The sequence below is a fragment of the Hirundo rustica genome, chromosome 2, assembly GCF_015227805.2.
Source record: "Hirundo rustica isolate bHirRus1 chromosome 2, bHirRus1.pri.v3, whole genome shotgun sequence".
Taxonomy (NCBI): domain Eukaryota; kingdom Metazoa; phylum Chordata; class Aves; order Passeriformes; family Hirundinidae; genus Hirundo; species Hirundo rustica.
The window spans coordinates 90,873,491-90,895,687 of record NC_053451.1 but is presented as its reverse complement, the minus strand read 5'-3'; the positions used below and the strand labels follow the sequence as shown (position 1 = coordinate 90,895,687).

General features: G+C 40.1%; 2 protein-coding genes across 3 annotated transcripts in view; one reads left to right on the top strand and one right to left on the bottom strand.

Annotated features, from left to right (window-relative positions):
- ST6GAL2 (ST6 beta-galactoside alpha-2,6-sialyltransferase 2) overlaps positions 1-22,197 on the top strand; it is a 50,145-nt gene that overhangs the window by 21,727 nt on the left and 6,221 nt on the right. For both annotated transcript variants that reach the window (XM_040056467.2, XM_040056468.2), the window contains 4 exons: positions 3,157-4,159; positions 8,106-8,203; positions 10,940-11,041; positions 12,128-12,302. In XM_040056467.2, coding sequence (XP_039912401.1) covers positions 3,157-4,159; positions 8,106-8,203; positions 10,940-11,041; positions 12,128-12,302 — 1,378 coding nt within the window. The remainder of the gene's footprint in view (positions 1-3,156; positions 4,160-8,105; positions 8,204-10,939; positions 11,042-12,127; positions 12,303-22,197) is intronic.
- Positions 21,700-22,197, bottom strand: part of LOC120749241 (pinopsin-like) — an 85,400-nt gene continuing 84,902 nt past the window's right edge. The window contains exon 5 of the mRNA XM_040056470.1: positions 21,700-21,996. Within this exon, the coding sequence (XP_039912404.1) occupies positions 21,769-21,996 (228 nt within the window). The 3' untranslated portion in view covers positions 21,700-21,768. The remainder of the gene's footprint in view (positions 21,997-22,197) is intronic.

The window sequence follows — 22,197 nt, the reverse complement described above, 5'->3', positions numbered from 1 at the left end:
TATCCTTTCTGAGGCCCCAGTTGCAACGAGAAATTGCAGATAAGCTTCTGCAGTAGTCAATGTGTAAAATTTTTTGATTTATTGTCACTGGCACCTCTCCTTTTGCTTGTAGTGTTGACAAATATACTATGGGATGCTGGTTTTTGTTTTACGTGGGTTTTTTTATTTGCTGTACAAAAAACTAATCATACACATGCATTATATGTGCAGGCTGACCAAGATGAGTGTGCTTTCATGGAGGGCTTGGGGGACAGATTTTTGTTTGCTTTAATTTAAAAATAATTAGTAATGTATCTCAGTTCTTTTTCAGATTGTAACCTGAATACTGAGTCTTGGCTTGTTATGCTGAGGCAGTCTGCTGTGCCAAACGCATATGATCACAGACAATTAGAAATTTGTAGTCTCACACTTGAATTAAGGCTAAACCTTTCTAGTTCTCAGCAACTTCAGGTTATAAGGGACAATAAAACTTGGGGGGGGGGGGGGTGGAATGAACAAATTGTAAGTTTGTGTTATAGATTAAATTGTGTGTGGACTTGCTACGTGATTCAGTGGAAAATATTAGTGACCTCTTCCTTTATGACTTTGACTTCCTGCAAGCTTATCTGTTAAAAAGATCATGCAAGATGCTTCCATTGCAGATCCTGCAAGAAATGTATATTCAGCAGGAGAAACATCTGACTGAGCAAAGACTAACTTACACAGTGGTTTGGAAGCCACATGTTGAAAAGTGCTGGGGAAACACATCAGGGCAACTGATAAAAAGAGATGAAAGCAGTTCAGATGCGTGAAGAATGCTGATTTTAAAATGCAAACCATCTGAACACTGATGAGTGGGCAGGTTGCAATAACTTCAGGGCAGACCTAACTTGACAACAGCCATATACTGTAAGGCAACTCCCACAGGACATCACCTGCAGTGATTTAAAATTGGAAGGTGTGGGAGTGTCGAGGTACTGCAGAGAGCAATCTTGCAGCAGCTGAGTGTACGTAGGAAATGGGTCATTGGAGTAATAGCTTACTTCCATGTGGTTTGTGTGAGCCAAGCCAAACGTATGTGGAGCACTGGGTTATCGCAGTCATGATTTTTTTTTTTTTTTTTTTCAGTGTATTAGAAATTGCAATGAAATTTTGTCATCCAAGCATAACTTTATGAATCCTCCCTCTGTTTGGACGCTGCTTTGAGCCCCAAAGTCATCTGTGTTTGTCTAATGTTCTAGGTTTTGTCTAGATCATTAAAATAAAATAGACTGTGTTTGGAAACGTAATAGTGCGGTCTGACGTTCTCAGGAGGTCGGCAGAAACGCAGCCTGAGGTATCTCTGCTAATACCACCTGCGGTTTGTTCTCGCCTCTGCATTGTGGTAGGCGATTTCCCCATTTGTGCTGAAACAACTGGATGTGTGACCACACTGAAGTGCATAAAAGGGCTGACCCAGTTTAAAAAAAATAAATAAAGAAAAAAAGAAAAAAAAGAAAAAAAAAAAAAAAGCCCCTCTAACATGTATTTCCCCTGCTGTATCAGTTCCATATACGGGGGTGTTGGCAGCAGCAGAGGCACAGTGCAGGAATGAAGGACAGAGAAGAGAACATCTTTCGCTGGTGTTACTCATGGGTTCATTTTCATGTGGAAACACAGTCTTAGTTACAGCTTCGGTTTAAACTTTGCACTCAGCTTTGATGTACTTCAGCAGCTTGCAGAAAGGTGATAGCATGTGGTGACTGTGGTTTTGGTCCCTCCTGATGGCCAGTGTGAGCAGGCAGTGTGTTATCACAGGCACGTAGGCTGTGCGTACTGTTCGGATGTGATGAGGCGGTGGCTCCTGAGGCGCAGGAGCCTGAATGAAATGGTAATGAAATCCAAGCTTCCCCCTTCTCCCATTCCTCTGCTGATCAGAGCTGGCTGGTACAAGTGGCTCTTAAGTCCCACCATTAAGTGGTCATTGAAACAAATGGGTTAGGAAGAAAACTCCAGAAGAAGGGGCTTGACTTATTTTTAATTCAGATCAGGTGAGTGATCGGTCACTAATTAGCACACTGAGTTACACTGCAGTGTAGCAGCTAAGGCTAATGATGACTGTGGTGCAGGGAGGTGAAATGGTAAGGCTTATGGCGAGGATTTGTTTCAGTCAGGCTTGTAACTGATAGTCACACCACTTGACTAAGCAAGTGAGTTCGTGTGAGGGCAGAGTGTGCTCGATGGTCTAGCAATGTGTTATGTATTTTCTTTGGAACACAGCCCCCTCAGTCAAACTTTGTTTCATTTGGACCATGCATCCCTCCACTAAAGCACGAGCTGTCCAAAACCCCCAGGTATTAGTAGGGCACATATTTCCAGGACTAGGCCTGACATTCTCTACCCACTCCCTTTATGTAAATCTCTATCTTATCCTAAAGGAATGTATTTAGATAATTGTGCCACCCATTCTCCTTTTTGTAAAATGCAAAACCCCTGGCACCTTGGTGTGCACAGCTCCTTCATGCCACTTCAATGTGCATGCAGCATCTGTAGCAGGTGCAGGAGGTGCAGGAGCTGTTCTTACTTGGGTCTGGCACTAGACAATAAATGATGTAGCCACTGGGGCTGTGCCAGTTCATGCCAGCTGAGGAGGAGGTTCCCCTCTGGCCCATTTGCTCTCCCCTTCACCCGCTGATGATATGCACAGAGCATCATCCTTTCCAGGCTGTGGGCAGAGGAGGGCTGCAGCTTGGAGCTCATGCTCCCTGTCTGCTCCCTTTGGAGACAGGCTTGCTAACAGTTCCCCTGCGTAAGGACTTTCAGTGGTAAAGAGAAGACAGCTTATATTGTACCCACTGTGCATGCAGCCAGGCATGGGTTTTGCTTTTGCTCTCTTAGTGCTACGCTCGGTATAGCAGAAGCAGGCAGGCACATGATCTCCCTGAAGGCAGGATCCAGTGTTACTGTAGAAACTGGCCACCAGCTTCTTTTGTAGCTAGCAGCTGTCACGGTGTGGTTACAGCCAAAGTGTGTCAGTCCTACAGTGTCTGCGGGCTCTGGAGTTCCGCTTCTGCTACTGAATCCTTTGTGCTACTGCTTGGAGATTCATTCTGCACCATCTATCAATACATGTTAAGACATTTCTGAGTTATATTTATTTTTAGAACTATTTTTAATAGCATTTGATGTTCTTTACAGGTTTCATTCTCCTTCACCAATACTTCGAGGCACAGAGGAGCTGGTAAAGGCATTGCCATGAAACCTAACTTGAAGCAATGGAAACAACTCATGCTCTTTGGTATCTTTGCATGGGGCCTGCTTTTCTTGGTGATATTCATCTATTTTACAGATAGCAACACTGCTGAACCAGTTCCAAGCTCCTTTTCTTACATTGAAACTAAGAGACTTTTGCCCCTTCAGGGCAAGCAGAGAGTCATCATGGGAGCTATTCATGACCCATCATTCTCTGAAACCATTGATGGGAATGAGGTACTTCTTAATGAAGATCTCCTAGGTACTTATAAATCAGGGACTGGAAATGCTAAGAAATGGACTGTATTGGAAGACGCCTTTAGAAATGAAGATGAGTTTTTTCCATCCCAGTTAGGAAGAAAATCAAAAAGTGCTTTCTACCAAGTGAATGATGATTATTTATTTGCTGCTGGTCAGCCTCAGTCACACAACCACCTTCAGGAGATAGAGAAATTCATTTCGGCTGACGTGAATAATCCAAAAGGAAATATTTTACAGAACAACTGGAGCCATCAGAGAAGAATGAGGAGAAGGAGCACAAAGCATAGGAGAGGCCAGATGCTTGATGAATCTGATGACTGGGATGAACTGTATTCCACAATGTCGAAATCCTTTCTTTACAAGCTTTGGAAAGGGGATGTCTCCTCCAAGATGCTAAACCCTCGACTGCAGAAGGCGATGAAAGATTATTTGAGTACCAATAAGCATGGGGTGCGGTTCAAGGGGAAACGAAACTCCAAGTTGACAGGAGACCAGCTATTCTGTGAGCTAAAAGAAAGAGTGAATGTGAAAACAATAGATGGCAAGGAGGCTCCCTTCTCCACTCTTGGATGGGAAAAGCACGTTCCCCAGATTCCACTGGGCAAATTATATACACATGGCTTTGGGAGCTGTGCAGTAGTTATGTCTGCTGGTGCAATACTGAACTCCTCTCTAGGGCATGAAATAGGTGGGTAAAATGCATCTATTAATATGTATGTGTATATATGTATATGTGTGTGTTCATATTTAAATTTCAAAAGGTTCACGCTTCTCAAGCACGGATCTGTGAAGTCTGGTTGTTCTCTCTCACTGGAGTTGTGTGAATGTAAACTAGTGGACTTCAGTGAGGTTGTTCCCTTTCAGAACAATATAACTGAAAGGAAAATCAGGCCTGAAGTCATAATCTAATTTAAAGAAAACAATGATGCCTTCTTATCGTATTACAGCTTGCAGTATGTAGGCAGCACTGGTTTCATCAGATCTTTCATATTCAACATTTGTGTGCAACATGCATTTATTTCTTCAGCAGATTAGAGCCACGATCATGTTTTATTCTGCAAGCTGTGTTATACTGGTCTTTATTTTGCGGTAGCTCATGAGAAACTGCTATTGTATGAATGTCGCAGACATTTGTCTCCGTGTCAAGAAGCAGCAGAGTGTCCTCTCCATCTCTTGCCAGTTTAGAGTTCACAGACATAAAGAATTCAGACCTTGAGTAGCTTCATGCACTGAGATCAAGTCCCCTGGCCTCTTTTCTGAGACTGAATTTAAATGAGTTCCAGGTGTGTTCACCCACTGTTTTCCCGTTGCAACACTGAGTCAGTGAGGTTACAGGTGTGCTGAGATGTTAGTGTCACTCAGAATCCCTCACCTCAAGGTGGGAGTTTTGTGGTAGCTATTCAGAAAAGGATGGTGGGGTCATAAAGCTAATCCAGGTCAGTTTTCTTTTCAAAAATGCATGCTACTACTTGTGTTAACGTCTCAGTAGTTCTTCGTTTTAGTAGTACATGTGCAGTATGCTATGAGGGTTGAAAGAAGGATGAAAGGTACGTCTCAAACTTGTTTCTGATACAAGAAGAGTTATCTCCTTCAGCTCTCTATAAAAACCTTTTGATTTTCACTCATTAATCCTCCCCATCTTCCAGGACTTCACATCCCAATACTTTCTTTATCACACTGTATCATCTCTTTGACACAGGTAGGTTTTCTTTAAATCTCTGGGATATGTTGGAGCTGCTGGGATTATCAGACTGCTGCTATAGGCTTGCAGCACAGCAGATATGCCCAGCTAGCTGTAGCTAAAATCACACCAAGGTAACCCCCAATTTAACAGGAAGCCTGACTGATTTAGAAATCTTTGGGGTGAAAAAGCTTAGCAGTCCCTACCTTCTCCAACATGTTATCTTTGACTGAAGCAGGATCTTCTGTCAGTGTTCCCCACGACACCCAGTTTATACCAGTATGTACTGTAGAATCTGTAGCACATTGTGATGTATTTACATAATTACATATTACAGCATGCCTCAAGTCATATTTGCACACTCAGGTGCAGCCCAGGTGTGGATTTGGGTATTAGACATGGTACCTGGAGCCTGCTTGCTTCTGTGTGTACCCATTTTCTTAGGAAGCTTCTGGGCATAGAAGCTTTTGACATTTTCTCTGGAAGAGCTTTGGATTTAAATGGGAAATTGTCATCTGATGCCACCTAAAGGGAGGAAGATGGGGTTTGAAAAAGCCAACATAGAATTTTTCAGATCACATACTTGTTGTGGAAGGCAGTGCTGGAGTACCAGGAATCACCAAGGGTTTTTTCGACGTGTCTCTCAGGCCATGGGCAGATACCTGTGACTGAGTACAGGTCTGACTGAGGAGAGGATTTGGCCCAGACAAATCCCTGTGGCAGGCCAAGTGACTGCTTACAGCAATGGTAGACAGGGGAGAGAGATTTTAAGCTAAAAGAGCTTAAAATTAGATTAGGCTCATTAGACTTAGATTAGATGCTAAGAAGAAATTCTTTCCTGTGAGGGTAGTGAGGCTCTGAACAGGTTGCTCAGAGAAGCTGTTGATGCCCCATCCCTGGAAATGTTCAAGGCCAGGTTGGATGAGGCTCTGAGCAACCTGGTCTAGTGGAAGTGTCCCTGCCCATGGCAGGATGGTTGGAACTAGACAGTCTTTAAGGTCCCTCCCCACCCAAACCATTCTGTGATTCTATGGTTTATTCTCCCACGAGAAAAAAAAAAAAAATCATGCCTATGAAAGAAGCAGCAAGGACATTTCCCTTCATAGGCCTTTAGCTCCCTCTTCTGTGTTCCTATTAGAAACACAAGCAAAAATGTTAATTTGTGTTCTGCCTTTTGCCCTCCTCTCCCCCACCCCTCTGACTGTTTTTAAATGAAAGTAGGTACAGAAATACTGTGCAAGTATAGCAAACACTCCCATTGTGATCATGCTATTAATTGGAGAACCAATTATTTTGGCATCACAGGAAATAACAGGCATCTGTAATCAAACCCCAAACTTTTTTTGATCTTTTAAATGCTTATCTACAAATATATACTAAATTTAAAATCAGTTTATTTAAAACCAGCTATTATCAGTGTTAAGCTGTGTCCTGGAGAAATTTTTCATCTGTATACGAAGAACCAGCATGAGTGATGTTGGAAATGGATCAGATTGTCTCTCAATTAAGCTGTAAACCATACAATTCCCATTTCATAATCCAGTTCTCAGTAAATAGACTGTCTAAAAGTTGTCAATCACAGGTCCAAATTTATGTTCTTAAATTCATTACAACAGACTTGTGGTTTTCTTTTCCTTCTCTAAATATGTGAAGTACCTGCAGCTTCTATTCATTTCCTCTAATTCCTGCACAATCAAGATGCTTGGCAGATGAAGTCTAAGGTGTTGAGGCTAGGGTTGCCCCTGCATGGAGACACAGAAAAAACTCCACATCTTATGTTCTGAGGAGTTAGGTTTGGTGGGCATTTGGGAAAATCCCTCTTTTCAGACATGACATATTAGTGCTAGCATGTGAGTCTGAGATCAGACTGCTGGCTGCATGCCACACAGTGTTTCCCTGTATCGAGTGCAGAGTTAAGAAAAGAATAAATGAAAGATCCCAGTTTGATAGGAGCGAGCCAAAACTCTATTGAGGCATGTTGGTTATCTTTGGAGACTTTTGCCTCCTCCAGTTTTTGACGAACAGACAACACATTTTAAGTGACTAGAGATGAACAACTGTACAAAGTACCTACAAAGTACCTGTAGGTTAAGAGATTTCATATTCTTGGCTTCCATCAATAGAAGGGATAAAACCAGACCAAATACAAGGCTTCCAACATGGGCTGTGTGTTTCTGGACAGTGGATAAAATGTCTTGCTCTCCTTCACACTTTTTGGGCTTTGAGTTCCCCTTAAGAGCACTGGGAGAATGATTATCTCTTACCCCATGGAGGCTTGCACGTGGTGTCTATCCTTGACCCATACTTGACCTAGAGCTGCTTTCTCTCAACTGCTTGTGGAGTAACTTTTGACGATTCAACTCTATTAGATCTTTGCTGCCAAGGGATCCTGAGGTTTCTTTCTGTGAGCAGATGTGTGGACTGGCTTCCATGCAGAAGCTCTTTAAGATTTGTACTGAGCTTGAGAATAAGTACACAGTATGATTAATAGATTTGGGGTAGTCTAAGATTTTCAGGTATTATAAAATACTGTGAAACACAAGCTTATAGTTAAGCACTGTTGTTCATTCAAATGTGCAATTAGATATCCCTGCAGTTTACATGCTTTTGCATGGAGTAATTATCTATAAATTTTGTGATAGTAGTGAGCAATTGTGTGTACTGGGTGTACTAATAGTCTTCCCACACTAAGTCTATCCAATTAAGAGAAGCATTTAAGTATTGCATGCTAGATTAATGGATGATTCTGAACTTTTTTCCCAGTGGGCTTTTATGTTAATAACATATGGCAGATGCAAGAGGATTTTTGTTTGTGCATAGCAGAACATTCATCGTCCTTAGAATGTCCAGATTAGGACAAATGTGTAGGTTTTGTATTAGTTTAGATAACTGGTTTTATTTTACTGTTCTGTATCCTAAGAAAAAAGAGTTACTGCTTCATTTATGCTCCTAGATTCTCATGATGCCGTTTTAAGATTTAATTCTGCTCCAACACGTGGCTATGAAAAAGACGTTGGAAATAAAACGACCATGCGGATCATTAATTCTCAGGTAAGGTCTTCCTTTTCAGAGTTCGAGTCAATGTCTCTTCTGTGCAATATGACAGCAAGTTAATGACCTCTGAAGAAGTGTTGTGTGTTATGGGAAGCAGGTAGTGATTCAACAGTCACGATGCAGAGAAGGTGGAAGTTTTCCCTTACAGGGATGTTTTTACTGCTGTCAGTGGAGGGACTCGATAGCCTTTTTTCAGAGAACTGGTTTATAAAGTTTCTGATGTGAACTAATCTGTAAAGTCTCTGCAGGATGCCAGAGCTGTCAGTACAGAAAACCTTGACCTCCTGGAGAAGCCATTGCCTCCAGGATTTTCATGAAATTCAGGCTGTGGTGATTCCAAAGCTGTTTTCTCATATTTTCCAGTTCCCCAATTATTTCCTTGCTGGAAGGCAAAAGAAATGGGAACTGAGTTGTGTAACACTAGGCAAGTCATTATTGTTTAAAAATTTGGAAAGAACTACTAAAAAACCTTATTTTGTACTGAGTATTACACATCAGGTGAATTTGTTCATCTGAATGGAAACAAGGGAAAATGGGATTGATTTTCTGTGTATTGGTGTAAATAAATAATTGTGACTTGAACTACAGTGACACCTTATGGTTGTGATTAGTTTTTCAATTTCAAAAATGCTATTGCCTCAATTCCTGTCTTGGGCAAACCAAGCTTCTTTCCTCTTTATGAAATGTGTACAAAAAATCAGCAACAGAATTTCTGTGAAATTTTATGACATACTGAAATGAGTTTACTTTGTCAATACCAGAAGTATGGTTGGCCATGTAGCATGCTCTGCACATATTGATTCTTGTTGAAGGCAACCAAAATTTTCAGTTACTTTAATTTTTATGAGTTCATTTTTTCTTCTGTTTTGAGACTTCCCATGCTTAGTCTCTTCATGGTGGGTGTATTTTTTATGTGTATAAGCTCATGTTCTTTGCCATCAAAAAGAGGACTATTCACTGCTATTCCCTTCACACTCATTTTGTAGGTCTTTGTTAGGCTGCAGAACAGACTAGATCTTTGAAGTGATTTGGGTTAAATATGCCCCCTTTCTTTTGTTCGCAAGAAGAAAGCAGAAATATCTTATTCTGCCTTAAGTACTGTAATCAGTGCATCAGGGAACATGGATTTTCATGTATTTTATTTTACTACTTCTTTTTTTTCCTTCTTCTTTTTTTTTGCTTTTCTTTGATTTTCCATTTTACTGTTAGCCAGAATGCCCTGACATTGACCATTCCTGAGCTCTTGAACTGGGCAAGGAGAAAGGTTTAGAAACTCTTTATAGTTTACTAGACTCAGTGTGCTCCCTGTAGAAGAGAGAAATGTTCTCAGGGGGTGATCTGAGCTTTTTAACTCCCCAGCAAATTCAGAGAGATTCAATAGCTAAATTAGCTGCCCTCCATCCTGGGCAGACTGAGGTCTTCTGGCTCCCACCGGTGCTGCAGTACATCCCAGAGGGGATGGTAATGGAGAGTCCCATGGTCTTCTCTTCTGCACTGTGTAAGGCTTGCCCCCCATAAGATCTCTCAGAAAACCCAGAGGGCGTGGCAAAGTTCTGGCCAGGTCAGCTCACGCGGCTTCCTCGCAAGTGTTTGTATTCCCACCAGCTCTGTGCTCCTTCAAAGAGGTCAGAAGCCCATCCATGACAGTCTGTCCGCTTGCTGAGAAATTAGCCTTGCCCTCTCCAAGACTGAATTCTGCAGAGGCAACTTGATGGAAGTTGCTTTCCCTACCTGTACTGTAACTGAGAGCAGCATGACTAATGCTGTTCTTACTGTAGAATGCTGATGCAAATCATTAAACTCAAAGTTTATGGTAGGAAGAATATTGCTATGGCAACAATATTATTTTTTTCTGAGGAAAAATATGCATAATTAAATATGGTTCATTGGATCCTAAAGGGAGATGAAAATGATTATGAATTTATTTGTCTGGAATATTGATTATTTTAACAGCTGGAAAGGAATTCATGCTGTTTTGACCAATGCTGAACTGCCTGGCATTGGACGCACCAGGAATCAAAGAGATCTAGTTAGACCTGGAGGGTCCTGGAAGAGGTGAGCCAGCAGGAGTGAAGAGTAGACTTGCAGTGTGGTGGCATGATCAGGGAAAGTAGTGGGAGATGCAGGAAGGAGTCACATGAGAGCAGTAGATTAAAGCAAAATGACAGTTCCTTCAAAAATAGCCCTGTAACATGCCTGTTGTTGGAATTGTTTTTCTAGGTATTCCAATTTGTATACTCATGGTTTAATTTTCATTTTTTTGATTGAAATGAGACTGAGTTGCTGTTAACATGAGAAAGCCATGAAAAAGCTGATTGAGGGTGGGTGGCAGGGAAAGACTTGCCCTTGGAGGCTGTAGCCCTTCATAGAAAGCTGCTCTTTGTCCAAGAGGATGCTGCAGGTGATCTGAAATACTGTAGCTTTCATTTTCAAGTTCCAGAATACACAGTAATGTTGATACACAATTACACAGCATCTCAAGTGGTCCCATCACATCCTTCACAGATGGAGAGTAATTCGCATACTGCTACTTCAAACTGTAAAGAGTGCTGTTTATGGCTAAGCTTTTTTCGTATATTTTTTTAACAAAACAAGATGCTTAAAATCAACCAGAACTGAAGCATAACAAACAGCAGCGTGGGTAGGACTGTTCACTTGAGAGAAGGATTTTGCCATTTTTCTGTGTCCCACTTGCTTTTAATGTTGTGCAATTCTTTGCATCTGTGTTTGCAGATTCTCACCAATCCAAACCATCACTTTGTCGACAGCTCCTTGTATAAAGATGTTGTCTTAGTAGCCTGGGATCCTGCTCCCTACTCTGCAAATCTGAATGTGGTAAGATTTAGACCTTTCTTCCCAATTATTTGAAAGTATTGGAGAAAATTAATTTACTACTTTAGTCTCCTGCTTCTCCCTTTTCACCATGAACCCCAGGTTCTGTCTTTATCTCAGTGGAGAATGCTATGCCTATAGGAATTGGTCAAAATTGGTTTATTGGTCAAAAACTTTTTAGTAGTCAGCAATTATACTGGAAAGGACTGTTCTGAGATGCTAGGATAGATGAATGGTGGCATTTGTTTGATAAAACATTGCTATTATCACATAACAGCGAGTTTTCTGTGTGCTTGCCAAGGAGGGAAGCTAGATTTCAGAAGTAGGTTTTATCAGGAAAGGTGATAAAATTCCGTCCATTTTTCCTCACCTTCCCCTCTGCCTTCCAAAACAAAATACAACATCCTAGTGAAAATCTCTCTGAGTGCCTTCCCCATTTCTCAGGCTTCTTCCCCACGAGTCTCTCCTCTAGTCCGCTGTCCCACAGCCATCTGTGCCCTGCTGTCCACCCCCTCACTGAGAGCAGCAGATGTCCATCTGGTTGTCACTGGGGGTGTCTCTACTTTGGCTGGTGCTGCGGCTCCAGCAGACAAGTTGATCTGATGGCTTTTGGCACAGGGAGCTCGGAGCTGAGCAGGCTGCAAAGTAGAAAGTGAGCCTTCATCTGCTGAGGTCCCTTAGCAACAGATGCCAGAGGCTGCCTGCTTCCCACGCAGGCTGCCATCAGCTGCGTCACGCGCGGCTGCTGCCTCCCTCAGGGACAGGGACGCTTTCGGAGGAAGATTCACCCCCAGGCCCAGATATCATGTCAGAGCTCTTTGAGCTTCTTCTTTAGTGGATCTGTGAGGGGAAAAATGGTCCTGGCTCATCCCACAGCAGTCAATTACTTATAGGGGGTCTCTGTATGAAGAAAGGAAACAAAATAGCCCAGAGTGAGGAATGCCTTTCTAGCAGAGGCATCCATCAGTGCAGACTGCTTTGCTACCTTTGCTCCTGTTCTGCAGAACCCAAATGAAGCCAGTTTATGCTATTGTAGTGTTCCAAACATGTTTAATACTATTTAGAAACATCTGACTTTTTTCCTCCCAGTGGTATAAGAAGCCAGACTACAATCTGTTCACTCCCTACGTACAGCATCGCAGGAAGAATCCAACCCAGCCGTTCTACATCCTCCATCCAAAGTTTATATGGCAGCTCTGGGACATCATTCAGGAGAACACTAAAGAGAAGATACAGCCCAACCCTCCTTCTTCAGGGTTTATCGGTAGGTGTATCAAAGATGGTCCCAGTAGACATGTTAGATTAAAAAAATAATTTAAAATTTATACACTGCTTGAGGATTGAGTCCGTACGTGTGTACTGTGTGTTCTTGGTGCTCTACCCAGAAACAATGACTAGCAAAAACATACCGTAGCAGAACTAGAAAACAGTTGAGTGAATTTGATGTTCTGCTTTCTTGTTCTTCACATCCGTAGTATGTCTACCATGTCTGTAAAACATGCATATATCGATGAGAAATTTGTATTATTCCATATTAATTTATCTGTTGAGGACCTACTCAGTTCTGAAGTTCCTCATTGGGATCACAGAGCAGAGAATCCTCAGACAACAAATGAAAGCAGATGGCAGATGATACAGGCAGGATGAAATCAATGCCAGGCTGAGCTGTATTCCCTACATAGGCCAAGGGCTTCCAGTGCTCATTCTGAGCACTTCTCTTCTTCACTGGAAGCAATATTGTTTCACTGTGTTTTTTGGTCCTTCCTTAGTATTTCAGGGGGGATAATTTGGCACTGTGCCCACAATTCATGCAGCAGAACAACTTCTCTGATGTACAACAAGGACTGTGGACAGGTCTAAAGGATGCAAGTAGTTGGAGTGGCAAGGCTGAGTCAGGGTCATTTGTGCTTATGCTTCTAGACTCAGAGGGCAGTAGAGCTTCAAATACCATCTTTGGAAACTCCATCCTTCCCTCACTGACATCGTGATATTGATCTAGGTATTTGCTGCAGTCAGAAAATGGTTTGGTTTCTCTTCTTTATATCTGAATCTGAAAGCAAAGACACCTGAGATTGTATCTGATGTGGGAAAACCAGTTTTGAACATTTATCATGGCTTCTGTATGCAGTAGTGGCATCCTAGGATACCCCGGAGCACATCAAAGGCCTTAGAGAGGGTGCAGAAGCTCCCAGAAGAGTGACATAAAGGTGTCTGGGAGGTGCCCATCTATGCCTTGAGTGGCTTGTGCATACCTGGAACATGAGTGGAAAGTGAAAGAGGCCTGGTGTGTTGTTGGAGGGGAGCTTGGCAGTCGGTTAATTCTTGAAGTGGGGTTTGTTTGGAACCCGCTTGCAAAAATTCATATGGAGAAGACAACTCATGTGGAATGATCTCACCAGCTGCATTCACATTTTACAAAAGTGATTCTTGTAGAAATGAAGTTGTTGATAAAAATAGGTTAACAGCTGCTGATTGTAAGAAGAGTGAAGAGGATCATTGTGCTGTCAATCTGTACTTCCACCATACTTAAAAAACACTTCAAAAGCTTTTTTGAAGAAATGGAATTAATTTCACTATGAGAATAGAACAGCAATCTTCAAACCCAAATCTAAATGTTAGTGACAAAAAATATCCTTCAAGCAGAGAAAGCTTTGAAAATATAAACCATTACACAAGCAAAATTTTAACAACAGAAGCTGTACAGATGAATATACTCTGTGTACAGATGCAAATTTGCTTTCTTTTCTAGTGGGAATTTTATTTATATTGTTCTTTTCCAAGGAGCAGTGCTTTTTGGTAGGCTGTTACTAAATGGAAAAAAAAAAAAAAAAAAAAGACAACAAGGTTGTAATATTATTGGATGTCATATCCACCCCATTTCATAATTAGCTACTGTTCTGATAGATGTATTTTAAATATTTTATTAGGGGGAGCCTTCCTGTTTTGGTAACCTTATCTAATTAATGTCTATGCATTGTCTATACATGTAACATAATCTAAATACAGAGGTAGCACAGAAACAGCATATTACTGTCAAAGACATAAAGAGCAATATAAAGCATAAGAAATATAATGCAGCTTGGCAGAAAGCTGAAAAGTCATGTTGGTCTTCAGGTCAAGTATCTCTCAATCACTCATGCCGCAAATAATCCTGTTGGAACTGAAGCTGGCAGACACAACTAGTGTACCTATATGAAAGGGGTATCCTGAATATTGAGCTTCTACCTGATTCTTATAAAATCTATAAAATTATTTCCTACAGAGTTAGTAGAAAGATTGAGTAAGTGATGGCCATCATGAAATATGAGCATCTTAATTTCAAGAAGAGAAAATAATTTCTTAAACGACCACACTACTAAATACCACTGTGCTTAAAACAGCTGTATGAAGGAAAATAGGTTGCTGTTAAATAGAGGGTATGAATTTTTACAGAGATACACATTCCTGAATCTAAGCAATTTCTAGCATGGGCTGTGATGATTCTTACCACATAGAAAAGGTTACAAAAATGGTTCTTAGTCAAGTGAGGCACTTTTGTTTCAAGCTTTTTAGCCTCCAGTAGGCCCAGTTTACAAAATTGGATCAATTAATTATAAATTAAAACATGGAAACATCAGAATGTTTCGTTTCACAAATGTCAGGGATGTTTTAGCATGGTCTTACACTGTTTCTTCAGTAATTACATCTTTATCCTGGTAATTGTATCTATTCCTGCCACTTAGCACTATTTATAAGAAACTGAATCTTGCCAAAGGGAGGATGTTGGTGGAATGTGTCCTCAAGGTGCTCTTCTGCAGCAATGAGTCAGCATCCTTCCACAGTGACTGATGTCAGGGGAACCTTTTAACGTGGTTAATAACTGTATTACAGTACTTATGTCACAGTACTATTAAATCTCTCAAAAAGAGGGCCAGTAGGGGCAGTCTCTCTACATGCTTTGATTTTGGAGGAATGAGAGAGAGGTAGAACTACTCCCAGGCTTTTTTCACTACGTATGAGATAGGGAGAAAATAATGGGTTTTGAACTTCCTTTGGGGTATGGGCTGCCCTGTATGTACCTAAATTCTGCCTGGACCCCCTGCCTCCTTCAAATGCTGCTGTGTCAGCTCTGCACCAGCTCAGTGCTGCTGAGGAGAGGCAGTAGCATTTGACAGCTGGTGGCTAGGGTGAGAGAAGCACAGTGCATTTCCCAGCTGGGGAGGGGAGATGAGAGGATGGGAAGAGTAGGATTGGTTGAGGGGGGGACAGTTTGTGGGTAAAGGTCCAACAGGGTAAACCAACCTTTTGATTTTAATCTGGGAGTCTTTTTTGATTTGTTTCCTGAGACACCAGCATGGATTTTAGCTGGCTTGTAGCTTTGCCTTTTGTGGCATGTCATAACTTAGCTGATGTCCCTCCTCATTATAAACCATTTACTCTTTGTCTTCCTAGTCTAGTCCTTATAAGAGCTTTGAGAAGCCATTCCTTCATATTTTTGCATCACTTTTGCAGCTGCTTCATGCTTCTAAACGAATTTCTGCACAGTATTCTCATCATCTTGCATTAGCATTAGGCAATTGCCATGGTGGCTTTTCACAGTTAAAATTGTTGGTTCGCATTTGGCTGAAAATAAGTTTGCTAAATTACTATTGATGTGTTTACATCTCATCTTGGACTTGGATCTACGCCATTTTTCTCAGAAGATATGTAAGCACTATGTAAGATATGACTCCACTGGCAGATCCTAAATTAGCACTGTTACTAGGGAAGGATTTGCCCTACCTTTTGGCAACAGAAGTAAGTCACCTCTCACTTCCTGTTAATAAGTCTTTCGCTGTGAAATGTGAACTCAAATCTTCCTTCCATCTTTCTTTACATATCAAAGTTCAGTCTTTGATTGAATTGAATCAGAAATTGGATCTGATAGTATGTGAAGTGTCAGGCCCTTCTCTTACCATTCTGCTGTAAGAGCTGACTGTTCCTGTACCCTCTTTGGTAGCCAATGTAAACAGATAATTCAGACCTTAAATTTTTGTCATCTGAAGACCAAGAGTAAAACTGACCAAGAATTTCTCAAGAGCAGCATTCTGCATTCATTGGGTGGGATGGTGCATTAGCATTCGGAAAGTTTGAGGGCTTTTTAACAATGTCAAGATTATATAAAGGCTTTTCTGTGGAGATTTTGCTCCTGTCCACTGTGTCCTTAGTGTATTTTCTATAAATTCCTACTTACCATAGTCCATTGGTACACTTTGCTGATTTACCTCTTCAGAGGTGACTTCAGTTGAAATTCACATTCATATACTTGTACACAGCAGTGACTTTTATCTTTTTAAAAGCTAGCTGAAAGCTGTGACTGCAGTATTTTGGTTTGTTTTCAATCAAAACATGACCTGTGTAGATTCTTACATTTTAGGTTGTCTGTGTAGGTGGTAGTTTTGCTGTGTGCCAGAAATTTTAGCATAACATACAATCCACTGAACACAAAGTAACTAAGCCCAGATTACTTTATTGTTGGGAGAAGGGAAATGTTGCTTGAGGCTTTATAGTTGACATTACAGTTTTAACAGTTATGCATCATTAATGGTTGATAACATTATTTTAATATTCATTTGCATGCATCAAGGCAATAGTACAAGCAAGGCTTTCATTACACTGCAACATTAGCAGGACACTGTATGACTAAGAACTTACATTTAAAATTGCTTTGGAGAGCATGTTGCATAGAAGTACACAGCTGATCTCCAGCTCTGCTTAGGAAAAAATGCACTTTCATGAACTGAAAGAAACACTTGAACATATTAAGAGTTGCCTTTGTTGCTGTTATTCAGTTGTTTTAACAGCAAGCAGTTGGTGCAGGAACAGAAGAGTGCTCATTCTTTCCAGCTCAGTGTTGCTCAAGTATTAGCACAATAATAAATAATACCTCCAATACATAAGCTTCAAATTATTCTTACTCTAATAAAAAGCACACTGAAATTTGAGTATCTCTCACTTCCCAAAATGGAGACAGAAAAGAGCAAACTCGCCTCTTAAATCACATAAATTTTTTTTATTATTCTAGTGTATCCCAAAATTAAATAATACATTTAGAATTACAATATATTACTGGTCAGTATTTTCCACTCTATGCTCATATTACAGAATGTATTATTGTGATTAATGTAGAGCTTTTTGCATTCATCAGGTTATAAATATGTAATTTTCTAGGTCTACTATGCAATGCTAGTATCTATACATCAAAGATGACAAGTCTTGCACAAATTATTATGCTTAGGCACAGGGCCATATGGTGACAATTCTTTGATAAATAATTTGATTTTCTTGTGGTTAATATTTTTCACATAGTTCATGAGCTAAACAGAGGTAAAAGAACCCTTTTTTAGAAACAAAGTGCTTTAAAAAGCCAGAGCTACTTTTACTGCTTGTGCCAATGAATAACTGAGGTACATTTGGCCCAGTTTCAAGGAGTTTCCTGTGGTATCTGCAATCCAGTCAAGAGAGACTATAGTAGTAGACTATCACATAGAAAACTGTACATTCTAAATGCTTTATGTTTATTTGTAATGCTTTCAAATACACAGATTAGCAAACACAAACTTACTAATATATCTAGCTAAATTATTTTCTGTAGCTGAATTTACAGTGTGTGAAATGAGACATTATGAGTATAAATCAGATTATGTGTATTTAAATGTTTTCAACATCTCTTGCATTATGTTATAATGATTCTTTGTTCTTGATGAATGTTTGAGTTACACTTATAATTCTAGATGCTTTCATACAGCATCTGTTGATTCAGATATATTAAACTATATTTTATTTATTTGTAAACTAGAAAACATTCTTTTTAATTTAAAGTGCTAACCACAAAGCTTAATCGTACCATACAATATTCATGTCGGAAAATCAAAACCTTTGTAATTATTCAAATTGCCAAGAACAAATCGAAAAAACCATTTTCTCCTTCTGATTAGAATCCATAGTACATAATCATTTGTAAATCCATCCATGCAAGGAATTTAATCTTCATATAATTCTCATTTAAATGTTCACAGTGCAGATTGTAAAAGCTAGGTTTATTTGTGCCTATTGGACTAAGTTTAAACTATACCCAACATTTCCTAACACCATAGATATCTGCTGAATAGGAAGAAATAAAAGTACTACACTACACTTGTTCTTAACCAAAAGGCCTAGAAAAGAGAATACACTTTTCTGAGGTTTTTGAAATATTAATATATAATATCTCAAAATATGTTATACTGTTTTAGTGCAGTTGTACTGTTATAACAAAGTTGCATTTGACTGTTTCTCCGACAACCACATCATTTCTTCAGAATAATATATTTTAGAGTATTTTTAAAAGAGTATTCTGTGCTCACAATTTCCAGCCCCGGCCCCCCCCACTTTTTTTTTTTTTTTAATGTCCAGTTGGGTGCTCAGAAACCTTGCCATTCAACTATAAAAAATTCACAAAGCACATCTCTGAATGTTCTACCACAATACAGGCAGAATTATTTTGCAATTTTGCATTTTTCCATTTTTAGAGTTGGAATCCAAATGGTACTTTAAAAATCCAGCAAGGATACTAGAATTAGATTAGAGTGGTCTATGCAGAATTATCTTCAGTTGTGATTTTGAATGTATGGTAGCACCAGTTATGTTTGTCAAAGCTAAAACGAGGCTGGATACCCTGACCTTTTCCTTAATGTGAATATGGATTGGATGGTTAAGATCTAAGAAGCTTTTTTATATTCAGATGCTATAGACAGCCTATAGGCTTGCCTTTTCAGGTTTTACATTTTATCAAGTTGTGAATGTCTACTGGCCTTCCCTAAATACTTTGTAATTCTCTGCTTTTACTCTCATTCCCATAGTATTAATGAATGCTGGGAGGGGGGGAAAAGGAAAAAAAAAAAAAAAAATCTCCCTTCAGCTTAATCCTTGCACATAAATTTGCCATAACTGTATAGTCCATGTCTGGGTCAGTCAGAGAGCAGGATTTGTGTGTCCTAACTTCAGCTGCTTCCAGTGCAGGTCTGTATTTGTGTTAGTCACTTTCAGAATTACTAGAGCAAAAAATAGGTACCTCTTAAATATTACTGTAAGCCCCATATTTCCCTCAATATGTGAAATTTTCATGCCATACTGGGAGTGCAGCTATCCATGCTGCCACTCAGGCTTCCCCTACAGCCAACAAAAACCAGGAACTTCTGGGGAGTGGCAGTGCAGGTGTGCACTGCTTCCTAAAATTGCCCACTTTCTGCTGACAGTAAAGGAGCCTGTGATACCTATCTCAGGTGTGGGTAACTGGGCCAGGGGCACATTTGATCATGCCTTGTTTTTATTTCTTCTTATTGTGCTTCTGGAAAAGCCAATTCTATTATTTTCATGAAACTCCAAAACCTACTTACTTACTTACTTATAGGAGAGTAGAGGAGAAGGTTCTTGATAGCCAGACTCTTATTTTTGGTTTCTGTCTAGTCACTGGAGAGAAACAACACTAAAAGGAAAGTTCTCTGTAAGCGAACAATTCAACATATCATAAAGGAGACATCAAAAATTAGTCAGATGAGTTTTGCCCTAGAAATACCTGTCTTCTGCATTGCCTGTAAAGAATGCCTTAAACCAGCGAGGTCAGAGATGGGCATGAACATCTCAGTAAAATTAATTCTGTCCAGACCATATATTGTGTTGGGACAATGACTGTCTCATCCTGTTTACTAATAGCTCCTTAGGTCATGTGTAAGACAGTCTGTGCTGTTTTATATATGTAATAATCATGCATAGACTGAAAATTGTTGTAAGGGCTGTTAGCAAAGACAAATATTGTAGTGTATCATATGGAAATTCTTCACCCCACAGACTGTCAAACAATGAGGTTTTCATTTGTACTGATAATCCTGGAGGAGTCTTGAGATATGGAGCAAAGTTGATGCAGATGATGTTGATTTGGGCAGTGATGTGAAAAGTACACAGATGAAAGAAATCTGTGTATAGACATATTCAGAGGGCAGTACAGGGATAGGACATAAACAAGGCGCACTTGGACACTACAGGTGTAGGAGAAAATGCCAAGAAATTCAGCTACAGAAGAGAAACTTAGGAAGCAATAACACAGAAAGAAATGTGTAAAGATAACAACTGGGAAGCAACATGGGACTTCTCAGAATAGACAGGAAAGCAAAATTAGTTAATGGAACCAAGTCTGAAAGCAGTCAGGCACATACCTCTTCTTTAGCTTTGAGTCTGCATCCAAAACATAAGCTAAAAAATATTTGGGGGGTCATGTAAGTGGCAAAAGCCAATTGGTGATTCAAAACATTTATAGTATCACTGAAGCTAAGAGGAGGAAAGAAGGGAAGATGGGAAAACTAAGTTGTAAGGTAGATGAAAATATAGACAGCTTGGTACATTTATACCTGCTGGATACAGATGTCAGTAACTTCCTGCAATGTTGTTAAAACCAAGCGAAGAGAGGAACTGAGTTAAAGAGTGGTATGAAAAACCATGGGATAGAATGTCAAACCTGTAGTCCAGGAAGCTCTATTAGCAGCTCTGTTTAAGGACTTAAGAAAAACAACCTAGACACATGTCATTAAAAAAAAAATGGAATAAAACCTGAATATATCCTAGTACATGGACTGATGTAAATGCCCTAGTGGTCTAAATTGCTGCTGTTTTAAAGATGGTCAATTAACGTTTTTTGTAAACTGAGTTTGCAGTAATGGTTCTACAACACTAGGGCTGTTCCTTGTGGAGAGGTTTCGCATACTCCAAGGCATGAGACAGAAATGAAACCGTTTCCTCTCTGTTATAGAGAGGACTGTATTTGTAAAAAAAAAAAAAAATGATGGCTTCCTTTCCAAAAAGAACCTTTTTTTTAATTCCTTCTCCAGCCAGCTAAGTGGAGGGACCTACCTCCTCAGGTTCACGTGTAATCCTGTATCACTACCCATACAGGATTTGGATGGTAGTCCTGGTTGCACCACACTGTTGGTCCATGGGCTAGAGGTCTGTAGTGTTAGAAGAGCTAAAGGAGGATCAGCCTGGCACTGACCACCATTTTTGCCCAGACTGGGGTTTGAACATTTGACATGTACACAAGGTCTGGAAGTATGAGTGCTCCTGATTCCACCAGGACAGATAAGCGTCTAGCACAGGGCCAGTTCTCTATGTGGTAATCTCTAGTTATTGTTGTAGCTCATCTTTCAGACTTCAATGCACGAATATGCTGTAACTCAGCTGTTACCCCTCAAAAAATAGTCTGCCAAGTCACTTCTGTCATGCCTTTCATCCTGCCAAACATCACTGTCCAACATGAGCGAAAATGTGAGTAGAAGTTATGGTTATTTATGGGCAATCTAGAGTGAAACCCCAAGACATGGTCTGGATGGAACTAGGCAGGAAAGGTAAGGAGCTAAACTAGATAGCCCAGCGTGCCTTTTAGATTGGTTCTGGAGGACACCAAACCACTGATGACTAAAAGCTAAAACTCAACCACTTCTAAGTCCTCCATTAACTAATTTGCAGGAAAGTCAATGATCCTGCTTAAAATTTTGTCATGGTCGAACCATACCTGGAGTTATGTGGCTATTTTTCTGTTATTAAGGAGTCACAATTTTGTTCTTGACAGTTTTCCAATCCCACAAAGGGAAACTTCTTTTATTACTTTTAGAGTTAGCTTGGTAATGTGAAATAAAACACACTTTCCTTAAGGCTTTTACTTTCCATCAGAGCCAGTTTTCCTAAGACATTGGTGGTATAGCTTTTGAAATTGGCTCTAGGCTTGGCTCTGGGCGCAGGAGAGAAGTCATTTTACTGTCTGTTTCTGGATGTCGTTCATTATTGCACACGTTTCCACCGTCCGCCCTCCGATCCAGCTGGATAACGGTTACCTTGGAATGGTAGGTGGCCTCTCCATCAGTGGAGGAAGGAGGTTGGCAGTGGAAAAGCTGACGAAAGCATTTGTAAAACTAAAACAACAGAAAACCAAACAATTCTAGATATAGCTGGTTGTCAGGTTACAATTCAGACCATCTCTGTAACATCTTCAAGGCAAAGAAACTTGGTTTATTAAGATATTACTTTTTGTTCAGATAGGGATTAAATTTTTTTTTCACCGTGAATATGTTTCTTGCTGCTTAAGACCAAAGTTCACTCAAATTTGTGATCTT